Source organism: Serinus canaria, chromosome 17 (assembly GCF_022539315.1).
Source record: "Serinus canaria isolate serCan28SL12 chromosome 17, serCan2020, whole genome shotgun sequence".
Classification (NCBI taxonomy): domain Eukaryota; kingdom Metazoa; phylum Chordata; class Aves; order Passeriformes; family Fringillidae; genus Serinus; species Serinus canaria.
Genome location: NC_066330.1, coordinates 6,238,769 through 6,254,009, shown reverse-complemented (window position 1 = coordinate 6,254,009; position 15,241 = coordinate 6,238,769). Strand labels below are relative to the sequence as shown.

Here is a 15,241-nt window from a genome sequence, read left to right as displayed (position 1 = left end):
ATAGGAGAAAATTGCTTACAGGTGATTCAGTTTGTCATTTGCCTTTTTTCTCATCACACCATGAAAATTGTGGCACAATGGTTACTTTGGCATCAAACAAAAGGTCAGAAATGTTAAAACTTTTTTTCTTTTGACAAGAACACAAACTTCAAATGACCAACCAGGTCAAGCTCATGATCAGAAGGGATGAACAGAACTTGATGTTGACCCTGGCTCTGTTAATTACTTCCTGCAGCTCCAAGATTAGCTGCATTACCTTCACATCTTAGCTTCCCAGCAGAGAAATGTGGACATTCTGCTCCTAAACCACAGGAACAATCTCTTTCAACAGCTTTTACACAGCAGCAAGTCCCAAGGACTCTGAGATCTGTTAGGACCAACATGGAGTGCTGCAGGGGAAGAGCAGCAGCTCCTGGGCTGCACCAACCACAATCCCAGCTCTCCTCTGCAACCCCACAGATCTGTCCCACTCCAGCTGAAAACCCCATGGGGTTTCGAAGTCTGGCCACCTGACAAAGCCTTGGGTTCCAAGAAGTAACATCAAACAATTCCTATTCCTGACATTCTGCTAGGCACCAGGACAATCACTGCCTCTATGTGAATATAGGAGATTATCAGCATGGAATTTATAGTCAGCTTACAGATAGAGTGGAAAACACTTAAGAGCACAGGGCAGTAGGAAAATTTCCAACGTGGCTTCTCTGTCTTTCCACCTGCTCTCCCACCACCAATGTTTTATGTCACTTCCAACATTTTTGCTGGTTGGTTGGGGAGTTTCAACACTGTCAACTGAAGGAGGCAAAGCCTGCAGAGACACCAGCCTCATTTTATAACTTCCTCTGCCTCGACTGCACAGATTGTGTAGGAGAAAGAGGTAGAAACTTGTAACACAGGAGCTGTTACCTAAAATTAAACAATTAAAACTTACAGGAGACTTTATACTATCTAAACTTCTGTTCAGAGCCAAAGAACCAGGTAACACAGCCTACATCTTCAAATAAATGTTTGCTATTTATTCCCCAAAAGGGCCCATTTGTGAAGTAGCAGGAGCCCTTTAAACAGTTTTCACATATGGTAGTCACTTATAAACTTTATTTTTACCTCCACTGGGATTTAAAATTTAATCGTTGTTTCTTAATCTGTGTCCAAAGAAATAGCACTAGTGACATTTTAATTGTAGTCTCTTTACAAACTGTTTTATGTCCTTTTCTTGACTTAATTACCTTGCTTCATGCAGGTTCACATCAAATCCTTAACATCACTTTATTACTTCAGTGTTTTATTCTGTTTATTTTGCACATTAAATGCAAAATGTCATTTACAAAGCCTTTTGGTTTACTTTCTTTATTTTAGCTTCATCTCCAGGATTCAGCTAAGAAACACCTAACAGCTCCCAAAACCCCCTCAAATGTTATTCAGAGAATGATTGCACCCTGACCCTCAGTTCTACAAACTGATTTTTTCAGGAGCAAAAGAACCACTTGCTTGACTAAGAAAACTGAAGAACAGCAGAATCAGGTCCAAGTTTTGTCTAGATACCCAAACTCTCCAATATGTTCCTGTTTTTCCCTAACTGCTGCCTATAAATACAAACTGCAGTGGGAAGCAGTGCAAGCTCTGATAATTGCAAAGGCTTTTGGCTCCAAGTTGTGGAACTCTTCAAGTGGGTCACCTTAAACCTATTCCCACACAGCACTGGAATTGGAAGCAAAGGATCAACAGCAGTGTTATCACATTCCCTGTGCTGCAAAGGTCACTCCTTGGCTTTTTTAAATGCTATTTTTATACTGTCATGTTACTGAGTGGCTTTAACTGACACATTACCTGTAATTAAACTTCAGGGGACTTTTCATCTGGCCTTAGTGAAAACCAGCAGCAGCTTGAAGATGACAGAGATGCAGAGTTAGAAAGATGCTGCTGCAACAACTGTACTCCCCCAGCTAGCTCATCTCAGTCCTCCTGGTGCACAGCCCCTGTCAGGTGCAGCAACCAGGTTTCTGCCTTAAAACAGCAGAACTCTGTAATGGCCAGGTTTATGGGAAGAGCTGGACTGACAAGGGATGGAATTGTGGAAAAAGTAGAACAGCCTGTGTGAGATTTGCAATTTGCACATAACTTTGCCTCTACTATTTCTGCCCCCAGAACTCCCTAAATCCTTCCCAAGGCAAGCTAAAGGTGAAACTGAAAATTACCTTCTTTGCATGAGCTGGAATTCTGTAACACACCAAACTATCCATCACTGTAGCAGGTTGCTTGAACTCACCGACCACTCAAATTGTCTGGGAGAAAATCTATTGGTTTCTATACATTGACTTGCAAGGGTAATATAGTACCTACAGCTCTCAGAGCATAAACTTGGCAATTCTCTCTGCCAACCTTTTCCCCAAGAGACCTTCCTATGATTAATGATAGCTGAACTAAGAAAAATGAATGTGAAACACTCTAATATAGAAGACTGGAGCAGATGCCTCCCCCTCCTTGTCAGATGAAAACCTATTTGGTGAATAATTAAGTTGTGAAGCTCCAAAACCTTCCTCTCAGGCTACACTACAGCTAGGAAGACTAAATAATAAATTCTTCCTAATGAGTTATTATGCATTTCCCCAACCAACTGATCAAATATGAATGTCTAGTAAATACACTTGAACTGTCTACATTTAGGCCTGGAGAGAGAATGGGTATGTGAAGTGTTTAGTCAGGTAAATTTGAACAACCTTCTCAAGGAAGAAGCATTCCATCCCTGTTACAGGCACAGCACCATCACAGCCATGAACAACATCAAGGATGAGATATTTATTCCTCACCAACAGTGTGTAAAAATAAAAGTTCAAAGTTTCTTGTTCCAAAGAGCTTTAAGTGATGTTTAGCAGCACCTTGATATGCTTGATAATGAGCTTTAAAAGCTCTTTCAGATACTTTTTAAAGTTGCCCACCCTAAGGCAGGAACATGGTTCAAGCACATCTAAACCCATTAATCCAGGAAACTCCTAAAATTGGACCAAGTCTGTGATCTGGATGATCAGTTCATATGGAACAATCTTATTGGATGTAGTTTCACCCTCTTCCCCCTCCAGGACAGTAATGCCCAATTCATGTCCAGACAAACTGGGTTTACAGCAGGCCCAGAAATGCATTTTAGGGGGGTTGTTTGTTGGGATGTTTGGAGGTTTTTTTAATGAATATGTGCAAAAATTAGCATTACCCCACTTACAGTACATGGAAAGTCACTGCAAATTTCTCTGTGAATGAGTGAAGAGCTAGGGCAGCAGTTCATTACAGAGACTGAGGGCATTTTCTACAGTTTATACACTTTTTTTGCTAACTTTATTCCAACAAAATAGAAACACTGATGAATAGGCATCTTGGAGCATAAATAGAACTGAGTTTTTAAGGCTGTCTCATAAAAAGTTTGCAGCAGATCACCAAAGCAGTCTCCTATTTGTCAAAGAGCAGAATCTCACAGCATATTGTTTAACTCCCACATATCTACTACTTAATGGGCAACACTTCACAGGCAATGTGGTTCTATCCAATGTACTTGGAGCTCTGAAATTGAAGCAGCTGTTCTGCAAGGAGTAGGAAATAGGTTAGGGATATAATTTTTATAAGACTGCTCATCTTTTGGCAGGAATGCTTTTCCCCAAGGAGCTCATCATTTACATGAAAAACTTGGCCATAATGGAGTCAAACAGGGCTTCTGTAATCCAGCTAACTTCAAATCCCCTAGCAACTCCCTCCTCAGTCTATTTTTCCTGTCTTTCCTGTACAGTTATATTCTAGCTGCCCTGAAAGATGAAAAAAAATCTGAATAGAAAAGACAGTTAAATATAAAATACTTCAAATCAATAAGTGTTCTTTGTGACTGTTTTACTGACAGCAGCGATCTGTTCTCGCTCTCCTTAACCTCAACACCCCAAAGAAATCTCAAAGCACACCAAAGATAGAGATTTTGTGATGGCAGCCAAACCACAGTTGACAATCAAACAAAAATGCATTAAATTAGGAGTAGGAGGGGAGAGGAACTTCATTTATTTGTAGGTAAAGAGACCCCTCTGCTGGTTTTAAGGAATAGTGCAGGAGCAGCAATTTCCACGTCTCCCTGCTTTATTAAGGTCCTTATTTAATAATGGAACCAAAACATCTAGTGAATAAAGACAGGCTCATTAAATCTTTTATGTAATTTAATATAGCAGGAGACTAATCCCTAACTGAGGAGGATCAGACTCTGGATGCAAGCAGGACTCTGCTCATTATGCAAATGCTGCCCTCCTGGAAGCAATGGTGAGAGGACTTTAACAAAATCCACATGACAAAGCATTCAGGTGAGAAGTGGTTTGTGTCAAAGCCACAGCAGAGGGTGCATCCTTTATACAAATGAAGAAAAGGAGAAACTTCATTCACTTTGTTGCATCAGCTATGAGTGCTGGGAGCAGGAGAGCTCATCTGAATGCCCACAGCAAGGTAAAACCCCTTGAGAGAATATGAAGCAGCAGAATTAATGAACAGCACCTCATTTTTATGTTAAACTGTGATCAATTAATCCTGTGCTTTGGGTCTTTTACAAGCAGAAGTTATTTAATACACAGCCTTTACAGTGACCCTGCTGGGAGAGCAGAGAGCAGGCTGAGGTTTGGCTCCAGGTCACAACTGGAAGAAAATTTAAGTAGTGAAATTTAAGATAATCTATAGACATGCAACAAGAAAAATATAGCAGAAATGTAAACATACATCATCATGATGTTCAGATTCTCCCACCAGAAAAACTGGATAAACAGTAACCATTTACCATTTTTAAAGGTTAATGGTTTTTTTTTTCTAGGACATATCAAAATTATATTTAAAATATTCTGTGCAGATTATGTGCCAGAACTTTCCTCAATCCTCACATATAGCATTAGGCAGTGTCAGGCATTTCCTTCCCAGAAGTCATTTAAATTAAAAACCTAATTTTGTTAGAAAAGGACCTGCCAAAGCACTGATTTCTAGACTTTAGGAAATAAAGGAAAAACGTGATAATAACATTAATGGTTTTGTCACTTCTGCTCTTCTGCAGCTGTGCTTCATCCAGCTCCTTCTCCATTTTCTCTCTTTCCAAATTCAGATCACTCAGCTCCTGCCCGGTGACTCTGATGATCCTCTGCAGCCTGCGGTTCTCAGCGTCCTTGCTGAGGTTCTCTGAGCGCAGCTCTGCCAGCAGGGTCTCCTTCTCCATCAGCAGAGCCTGGTAATCTGCAGCACCCTGAAACACACAGCAGCACTCAGGCTCCAGAAGGGGCTTTTGTGGAGCCTGGGAGTCTTTACTCCCACTGCATCTCACAACCCTGCCCCTCTACACACAGTGTATAAAAATTGGGGTGCAAAGTAACAGTGAAATGACTAAACAAGGAAAGAGTAACACTAAAAACTTCCTTTACTGATGTAACAAAACTTTCTGTGACATCCAGCGCAGGCTGAGGAAGTCTGAGGTGACAAAGAATGAGACAAAGGTTGACATGCCAAGGAGTCCACAGTGCAGACAAGGTCACAGCAGTATTATTGATTCACAGAGCTTTAATTACATCAAACTATTCCTGGAGTAGAGTCCAATTTCAATCTGGACTAGGGCAGGAAGTTCCTGATTCTTTCATGGAATCACAGAATTAAGGATGGAAAAGACCTTTAAGATGGAGTCCAGCTGCCAACCCAGCACCAGCACCGTGCTCACCACCAAGCCACATCCCCAAGTGCCACAGCTGCATTTCTGGGATGGTGACTCCACTCTTCCCCTTGGCACAGACCCATTTTGTGTTCCAGCACACTGCTACAAGTGGCCCTGGAGCAGAGCAGAGGTGACAGGAGCAGAGGGCTCTGCAGCACCTTTTACTCACAGAGAGCTGCCTTCAGCTCAGGGCTGGAGCTAAGGGGAAGGGTGCTGAGGAGCAGGACTGGCTCTGCAACGTGGGCTCTGTGGGCAGCAGGGATCAGTCACACATATTTTAAACTCAGAACTTTTTAAATGTCTCAGAAATCATCAAGTCCATTTTCTCCTTCTCACACACACAAAAAGCATTACTAAATCACATTTTCACAAATAACATTCCAGTATTTTATAAACACTGGTTTCCCATTTATTGTACAAATAAATCCAAGCAGGTGTCTCACACCCAGTTCAACTCTGTTAAGAGGAAGCCTGTGCTGGCACCATACTTTTGGGAAAAAAACCCCTCAAGATAACCTCAGCTCCACAGATATTTGTGTCTTTATTTTTAACTAATTCTGATATTATATGTTTCTCCCTTAAACGTTCTAAATTGGTTTAGATTTTAAAAATCCCCAAAGAACTAGAAGGAGAAACAAGGTAAATTATTTTGACATTCTATTGTTCAAATAATTTTATTTAGGATTTTTTTTTTCAAAATAATAAACATTAAAAATTTAAAACAACATTTTAAACTGATTTCCATTCCTCTGCTTTAGAAGGTAGCAAGCCTGCCATGTGGAATTACAGAGAAGGGAGGAGCAGGAATGGGGGAAATCACAACAAATTGCTTGTTCTTACCTTGAATTTTTGGACATGTGCCTTGTGAGTTGCCTCTCTTGCCTTAGCCAACGAAGCATTTAACTCCTCAATTTCAGAAGCCAGCTCCTCATTCTTTAAAGAAAGTGAAATGAATACTATGTAGGAAAAGTTATTTCCAAGGGATGGCAATGCAGTAATTTCTACCCTATCTCATTAAACATTCATCCAACTACACAAAACACTTACAAGAACACCAAATACATCATAGTAAATCTTATATAAAGAAATTCTTGCTCTTATACACTCACTAGACTGCCTATCACTCAAGTGAAGTATTTCCCACTCTTCCACACAATCTGAATTTCAGCTGATGTTGACCTCTCTCATTTTAGCTGCCTTTGACAGCTCCACTTACTCAACAACATAAAATACCCCTCGAATCTTCTAAGTGGTGCTCAGAGCTGATAAAAATCAGTATGCAGCTGAAAACATTTTTCTTTCAAGCTCTTAAGGGAGGAAGATACTTAACTGATACTTTCTCCTCTCTCCTTCAGTCCAAGAGCCCAAACTGCAGGCAAGCAGAACTGCTTGGAGAGGTGACAGCAGTGACAGGGACCCACTCAAAGCCTCCTCATGGTTACAGTGAGATCAGACCCTGCCACACACACACACAACACCCCCCCACCCCGTGATACTTCAACAAACCAGCAAGATCACAATGACCCTCACCTCTTTTTCCTTTGCTTTTAAGGCAACATTTAGTCCTTGGATAGCTTTATCCCTTTTCAAACCATTCTTCTTTTCAACAGTAAGCTCATTTTCTCTCTCTTGCAGCTCTTCTTGCAGAGACTAAATTAGATTATGTGAAAGTTGCATTAACTTCCCACTAAGAGATACTGTAACTGCACATTAATAAGTACACTCCCTCAGAGTTCTTGGAGCTTATTGCTCAGATTACCAACATAAAATACAGTCCCCAAAATGAGAGGCAGCATCTTAAAGAAGTGCCTGGAATATTGTATAAGAAGGGAACAAGCCACAAGCATCAGCTTCAATATTTGATGAGTGTGTCTATCAGCTTTACTGAAAATTACTTCAAAAACAGGAGGGGTCTTCTTGTCATCCCATATAAAAGAGATTTTAACAGAGGACCTGCTCTGCTTCCCCTGGAGTCAAGGCCTCCTGTGCCTATGAAAGGGTAACAGAGGAAACCCAACACACACTGAAAGGGGTCAAGGAAACAGGAGCAAAACTGGAACTTACCTGAATTTTTTTTTCAAAGGAATGTCTCTCGTTTTTAAGCTCCATTCTAAGAGCCTGTAAGAACAAAACAGTTGTTATGGCCACTTTCATTCATTCTCAAAACAAATACACTCATTAAGCATTAAACTGAAGCAAAATGAGCTTAAAAACACTGGGCATAGAATAAGCCAATCAAAACTAAGACAAAAAAAAAAGAAAATAGAACAAAAACCCTTAAAACATGTTCTTCCATGCATGAGACAGAACAACTGCACTTGCTGAGTTAATAGAGGTGCATTTTTATGTGACATTTATCTTTGTCAGCAAGATGCTTTTATCAAGAGAGATTTTATAATTAGCACTTTTCCCTGGGGAAGTGACAGAATTATTTGTTTTTAAAAAACAATCATACATAAAACCAGAGTTGTGCAAAGGTATTGATCAGATTTTTTTCTCCAATACTGCCCCCCAAATGATCATATGCACTCTGTCCACCTCCTGTGAAATGATTGAAGATGATGCTGTTTTCACCTTGACACACAAATACTCTTGTGAAATCAGGGGGGGCTTTCCTGGCACAGATTGATTTAACTGCAAGACCACCCAAACCTGAAAATTTTACTACCTCTAATCAATCCAATCATAAAAGATTCTTGACATAGGCAAAAAATATCTCTATGTACTGAGCTGAGCAATATTAAGTTCCTAAACAAAAGGGAAGGAAAACTCTCAGATGCTTGACAGCCTCCATAATTAACTTTCTTAATTCTGCCAGCTTTAATTTTGAATAACCAATAGGGAAAAAAAAAAAAAGAAGACAACAAGCTTCAGGACCTGTTTCTACATTCCAGCTTTCAGGATCTCTGTCTTCCTGTTTAGGAGCCAAGTGAAATAGAAGACTGATTCAACCTGCACTTTATTTCATGAGGTTTTCATGCCCACCTCCCTTACCACAGCTTTTTTTTCAGCCCATAACAGCAGAGACAAATTCTTAACAAATTCTTAAAAGTCACATTCTTAACTTTTATAGCAGTTATGTCATCCAGTGAGGGATCTACTAACATCTAGGATTTCTCTAATATATATCTCTGTAAAGCAACTGCACTCTGTCTATTCCACAGGCATCAAGTCAGTGGGAAACACAACCTCTCACTGAGGGAATGGATAAATAGGGATGAATATTGCCCAACAAGCCAAGCATAACCCATGAATGGTAAGGAACCGGAAAATGGAGGAGGAAATAATATTTTAAAAAATTGGCTGATGTCACTCACATAGTGTGATGAATAAAACCTTTAAAATCCTACCCCCCATGAGATTTATAACATATAATTCATCAGGCAGTTTCCTCACCTCTATCTCACTATCCTTTTCAAGCCTCAAGGCAATGGTAAGTTCTCTGATTTTTTCTGCTGGCAAGTTCCCATCACAAGATCCACTCTGAGACTTTTCCTTCTCGAGGTGTTGAATTAAAGCTTCTTTCCTTTTCAGTGACAGATTCAGTTGCTCTATAAGTCTAAAATTACAAGATTTTAAGTATTAATCTTGCACCATCTACCACCAATTCTCCAGCCATTGCAGTGAACCTTGCAGAAACTCTAAGTGAAGACTCAAGACAATATTTGTAGAACTTAAGGAAGGACTTGCATAACCCTGGAAAACCTGAAAATGGGCTGTAACTTTAACATAAGCAAACAGGGTTGAGCTATCTACAAAGTGCTCATTCTTATTTTCCTCCAATACCACTTCAAATATCAAATATCAGTTTAGTTTCAATATTTTACTTACACTGTCCTTTACAGCACACACAAAACCTTATTAATCTATTTCCTTTGTTAGCCCACACACCACATCCTCATGTGCCTTCAGCAAGAGTCTCTCGAGTAGTCAGGTTCATCTAAATTTGAATCTAAGTGGTTCTCATGTCACATAAACAAAATAAAACAAAACAAAAAAATACTAAAACCAAGTCAGGTCAGTGCTGTCTCCTTCTGCCAATACACATCTCCACACTCCAAGAACAATGATGATGTTTTCTGGCAGACCTGAGTGTTACACATGAAAACTTTGCAGCATAAGACTCCATCACTGATTCCTCACATTTTGTATCCTGGATTGTATTTCTAACAGTGTTTCTCTTCCCATTACATTTACCAGCCTGACCTATGAGCTCATGTTTCACACATCCTGACCCTTTTAGGCTTTCAGAGAACTTTCAAAGATGACTTTGCTCCACAAAGCACTGAACTGGTTGCTGTGTTGCCATTCACTCCATGGGTGGCCAGTAACTCTCCTGTACCCAAGGGCAGGACCAAGCTAATCAAACCCAAAGCTGTGCTGACTCTTCCACTTGAACAATAAAGAATTCCAGCAGTCAGAAACATTACTGGCAACACTTCTGACCTGTCTTTCTCAGCTTCTGTAACCTTGTCCACATCCTTGGCAGGGGCATTGATAATTGAAGCAAGTTTCTGCTCAGCAGCAATTCTCAGAGCTTTCTCCTTCTCTGTCATTGCAAGGGCTTTTTCCACCTCTTCTTGGGCAGCTTTAAGATTCTGAAATTAAAACACACAATCCTGACGCCTCTAAGAATTAAATGCTCATGAATTTTTTCACATACTGAAGTTTCTTCTACCCAACATATGTCATAGGAACTTTTACCAAGTATTTCAAGTTTTTTGTAAATGCTTCTGAACTCCATGTCTGCATTTTCAAGATTAATCCACTTTCTGTAGTACAGAAAAAAGGGACATTTATTTCAAAGAAATAAAAAATACCCTAACTGATAGGAGAAATAGAAACAATAGTGCCCCTATGCTATGGTTTTAGATTTAGCAATTATAAAATGGTTTTGTCCCACTGTCCTCCCACTGTCATAATAAATAGCTACACTAAAATGAAAGAGGTTAAAGAAGGGCTTTTTTGTTCAATAAAATTAATATTCCCAAGCTCACTGTAGCTAATTGGAACTCTCTCCAACATCATTTATAATATTGTGCAGGAATTGATTAAGTATGAACCAGACATTTTTCTCTTGAACAGCAAAAGCAATGGAGATAACAGCCAGAGATTTCAGTCAACTTCCTCTGGGTGACCCAACTCACAGAGATGGAGAACACCAAAGAAAAGACACATTAACCAACTTGCCATATACTACATCAAATTTGATTCAGATCTTCATTTTTACATCGCAAGCTTCCCTGCTGTGCCCACCCAATTCAGTTTCCTATGAAATAAAGGCCTCCTTGCAGCCTAACAAGCCATTCCCCCCTTGCCTTCACATCTAAACTAAAAATCATCATTTTGGGGGAGGGAGAGGAAAAGCTCCTTCACCCCTGAACTTCCCCACTCAACCTCACTCCTGAAAAGCTGTTCTGCCAACATTCACCTGTCAATCAAGAACTCTGAAGGAAATTAATCCTTGTTAGCACTCCCTAGATCTGTATAATTACAGATCTGTATAATTACAGGTGCTGTGTAAAGCTGGGACTAAAATCAGACTGCAGTGTTTGAATTCATAAGCAGAATAAAATTAATGTCAGAGGCCAACACCACCTTTGGGCTAAAGAAAATACCCCATCACCATGAGATCAGAAAATCTGCTCTTCATCTATCAGATGTGGAGAACAGCAGCCTGACTGCCTGAGTTGGGACAGAGGAAGCAATTTAAGAACTCCTCTACCAATGCAACAGCACAAAGAATGCTTTCAGAAATCCCAGCTCCACTAAAATGAATAAGAGGTGATGCAAATTTCTCTTCCCTGCTCCTTGAAGAAACTCACTTTAAATGGAGTTCAATCATCCTTGTGGGTCCCTTCCCATTACACTACAATTCCCCTGTAAAGTAACCAGAGCTCAACAATAAATACAGGAATAAACTGGCTCAAACACAGACAGGGAGGAATTAAAAATGACATTATGAAAATATATGTTGAGCACAGTGTCAAATCTCAGATAACAGTACAAAGACAGCAGCGATTCCTTATTATTCCTTCAGCTGTGGTCACTCACCTCTTCCAGAAGGTTTATTCTGCCAGTCAGCATTTCCTCCATCTCCTGCATCTTCTTCTGTGCCTCCTTCCCATGCTGCACTTCAGCATCACCACCCTGGGCCAAGCTTTCAACTGCCTTACTGGGAGAAATAACACAGACACAAACCCCAGTGCATATCAACGTGGAAAACATCTCAGCCCCCAGAGGCTGATGGATTATGCTCAAGCATCCTCCACCTTTTCTGTACCTGCTTATCACATTAAGGTTCAACATAAACATCTACAGACTATGCAGCAATTTGGGTGCTGTGTGTAAGTTCCACATAAAAGCCTTGGCACAGTGGATAAAGAAGTACTTTAGATGTATGAGGAAAAAGTGAAATATTTCCTTTATATTTCTAAAGCTTCCAAATACACTATACAGCCTTCAGCAGAGTTGTGTTTTCTACAGGAAGCAGCACTGGGATAAACTGAAGACATGGAGATCTCTCCATCTGCCTTTTCAGTATTTGTTAACACCTTGTGAGAAAAGAACAGGTAGTGTCTCCTTGCTCAGCACCAGATGACCACTTGTTCATGACTGCCAAATAAATTTTGCTTTCTAGCATGACCTTGTGCAAGGTTCCCTTCAAAGCACAGCAATACCCTTTGAGCAACCTGGAGAGATCAAAAAGAATTCATCTGCTCCAGGAAAACAAAGAAAATTCCACTGCAACTGAGGCCCGTGGGGCAATCAACAGCTGCCAGCCTGGATTCACTTTGAGCCAGACATTTCTAAATAAGTGGCCTTAAGATCCTCCAATTCCTAAAGCATTAGGGAATAAATAGATAGAAACAAATCCTAAAAAAATGGACAAGAAGAAATAAACTGGTGCTTACTAGGCCTTGATGAGCAGCTTCTCCCTCTCCTGCAGTTCACGCTTCAGACTTTCTATCTCAACTTTCAGCTCAATGTTCTGTGACAAAAGAATGAAAATGTCTGCAAAGAACTGGAAGATCAACCACCCCAACAGTTAGTGGCAGTGTGAGATTACTTTTTGCTTGGACCAGCAAATATAAAGTATCATTGGGATAAGAACAGACACTTAGCTGTTAAAAGACATACTTTGCAAGGTTCAAACCTTCCAGAAATATCAACAGCATTAAGGACCATTGCACTCCAGCAATCCAAAACCCCTGCACACACATTTAACTGCTCTAATAGGGAGTACTGCACTTCACTTTGGGAATTAATAGGGTTTCCAAGCATATTTTTTCTTTAAGCTACAAGATATTTGATTTTCTTTTCAAAAACCTGATTTTATCAACTATAGAGGGTTTCAGTAATTTTAGAATTTTTTTTTTTATAGCTTGAGGCAACCTCTCATGATGTAATTGCACAAAGAACTCCTTGGCCAGGAAGCTGACAAACACCATTTCAACACATCAGCAATTACAACAAAATCACCAGTGGAGAAAACCAGGCAGCAATATTCAGCTGCAATTGTGATCTACCCAAAATCAATTTATGTTCTTAACTGCTGAAATATGCATCAAGAGAGACTCAAGTTTCCATCCCATTATGGAAGAGACCTGAGGAAAGCAACTGTTTAGGTCACTTGAATTGAAATTATTACTGAAAAGGATAAGGTCAGAATAAAATAATCACACCAAAATTTCCAGTTACCAAAAAAGACTTAAAAGTCAAGTGAAACAGGCAAAAACAAACAAAACAGACCAAACTCTTCAAAAAGAGACACAGTTCCAGGAAATTAATCAAAATGCCTACGATTTTGTAGATTTCTTCAGTGGGACCATCAAACTTCTGCTGCATTCGCTCCTCCAGAAAATAAATACGAAGTTTCAGGTTGAAGTTTTCTTTTTTCAGATCAGTGATTTGCTGTGAAAGAAGAAAGATAATGAGAAAAAGGGGAATAAAGGAAAAATCCTAACCTCCAACAGTTTTGTTTTTACCAGTGCAAGACCAGAATTCCACCTGCTCAATACAGTTAAACTCACACACGTCCAATTGTGAAGGTGTTAATTAAACATATAATAGCCTTGTGCCCTTTGAACTATTCCCTAAAGCATCCAAATACTGACTGACTTGACACAGTAAGAATTCAGGAGAGATTTTTTAGTCTAACAACATTAAGTAATTCTTCTAAATGATGGAACTTGAACAAAATGCAAGACACAATACATTTTCCTTTTGAAACAGTAATATTTTCTAAGCAAAAGCCTGAGAAGGAAGTTTCATTAACAGGACTCAGGTAACTTTATTCATAGCAAGAAAAGCCAAAAGCACACAAGTGAACACCAATAAAACCTTTATCCCATCCCATAATTCAGAGTGCAATTCTTTGGGGGAAAATTGCTTATCACTTTTAACCTTCCTTGTAGAAGCAGTAACTTAGTTGATGGTTTCATTAAAGAAAGGAGTCTCCCTCTAAATTTTTTTAAGAGATGAAGCATAAAACATTCATTCAAATAAGACTTATGTCCCCTGCCAGATGCCTTCAGCAAATGGAAATCTAATATGTTACAGAGCTACTAATAAAATATTTATGTAGGCTTTTGCAGAACACTACAGTGCTATTTGTAAAAATTATTAGCAATACAATTTCCAAAATATTTGGCTTGTGAAACCCAAGATTACTTTCTGTAACTGCACTCAGAACCTGCATCTGCAAACAACTGTTCAGTTTAATAACCCCTGCCCAGAAAGCTGCCTTGTCATTATTCACAAAAGTTAAAATCATCTGAGCAATTGAAAATCCTGCATAAACTTTGAGGCTCACTCCCATACCCTGAAGGAACCTGTCAGTAAATCATTCCCAGCAGTCCCTGCTCATTCATAAAAAGTCCAAGTGATAAAAACACTTTGAAGTTGTACCAGCTGAACTTCTAATTGGTCTCCCTACATTCAATATATTTCTGAGTAAAAAGGAAAAAAAAATTTCAAATTATTCAACATTTCACAACTCCTGTTACATGCATTTCAGTGGCAACAGAGATAAACCAAAGTGCTTAAGGGTAATATTTTCAAAAGGCAAATGAAACAGACTATGCAATCATAACCCAAGCAGTGAAACAAATGTCATCTCTGATGTTCAGTTTCTTGGATGAATGTTAGAGCAGGCAGACAATTTAAAAGTTATTGCTTAATGAAATAAAACATGTAAAATGTGAGAAAGCTCACACTGCAAAAAGATTTTAAAAGCAACCCTCTGAACTTATGCATTTGAAGATCCGGTTTTAATTCCTTTACGAATTTTGATTCCTGTATTTAAACAAAAGGAATGAAAACCAAGACTGATATACATAGTGCACAGAATATCCCACAGCACGAGCAGCATGGCAGCAAATCCTAGCTCAGATTAGCTCCTTTCCAAGTCTGCATGGAGCCAGTTTTGTTCAAAAGGGATTTGTCAGCAGTGGCTGTGGTTTCACAGCACAACAGTTTCCAACTATAAAGGCTGTTTTTGATTTGCAGCAAAACTCTAAGAGGGTTTGGAGAGACAAGAAA

At 39.4% G+C, this 15,241-nt stretch overlaps 1 protein-coding gene across 5 annotated transcripts in view; it reads right to left on the bottom strand.

Annotated features, from left to right (window-relative positions):
* The window catches only part of CDK5RAP2 (CDK5 regulatory subunit associated protein 2), a 69,909-nt gene that overhangs the window by 51,881 nt on the left and 2,787 nt on the right, over positions 1 to 15,241 (bottom strand). For all 5 annotated transcript variants that reach the window (XM_050980968.1, XM_030231988.2, XM_030231989.2 and 2 more), the window contains 9 exons: positions 13,502 to 13,612; positions 12,613 to 12,689; positions 11,753 to 11,873; positions 10,145 to 10,296; positions 9,095 to 9,257; positions 7,763 to 7,816; positions 7,229 to 7,348; positions 6,539 to 6,631; positions 5,021 to 5,239 (listed from right to left, as the gene is read on the bottom strand). In XM_050980968.1, the coding sequence (XP_050836925.1) occupies positions 5,021 to 5,239; positions 6,539 to 6,631; positions 7,229 to 7,348; positions 7,763 to 7,816; positions 9,095 to 9,257; positions 10,145 to 10,296; positions 11,753 to 11,873; positions 12,613 to 12,689; positions 13,502 to 13,612 (1,110 nt within the window). The remainder of the gene's footprint in view (positions 1 to 5,020; positions 5,240 to 6,538; positions 6,632 to 7,228; positions 7,349 to 7,762; positions 7,817 to 9,094; positions 9,258 to 10,144; positions 10,297 to 11,752; positions 11,874 to 12,612; positions 12,690 to 13,501; positions 13,613 to 15,241) is intronic.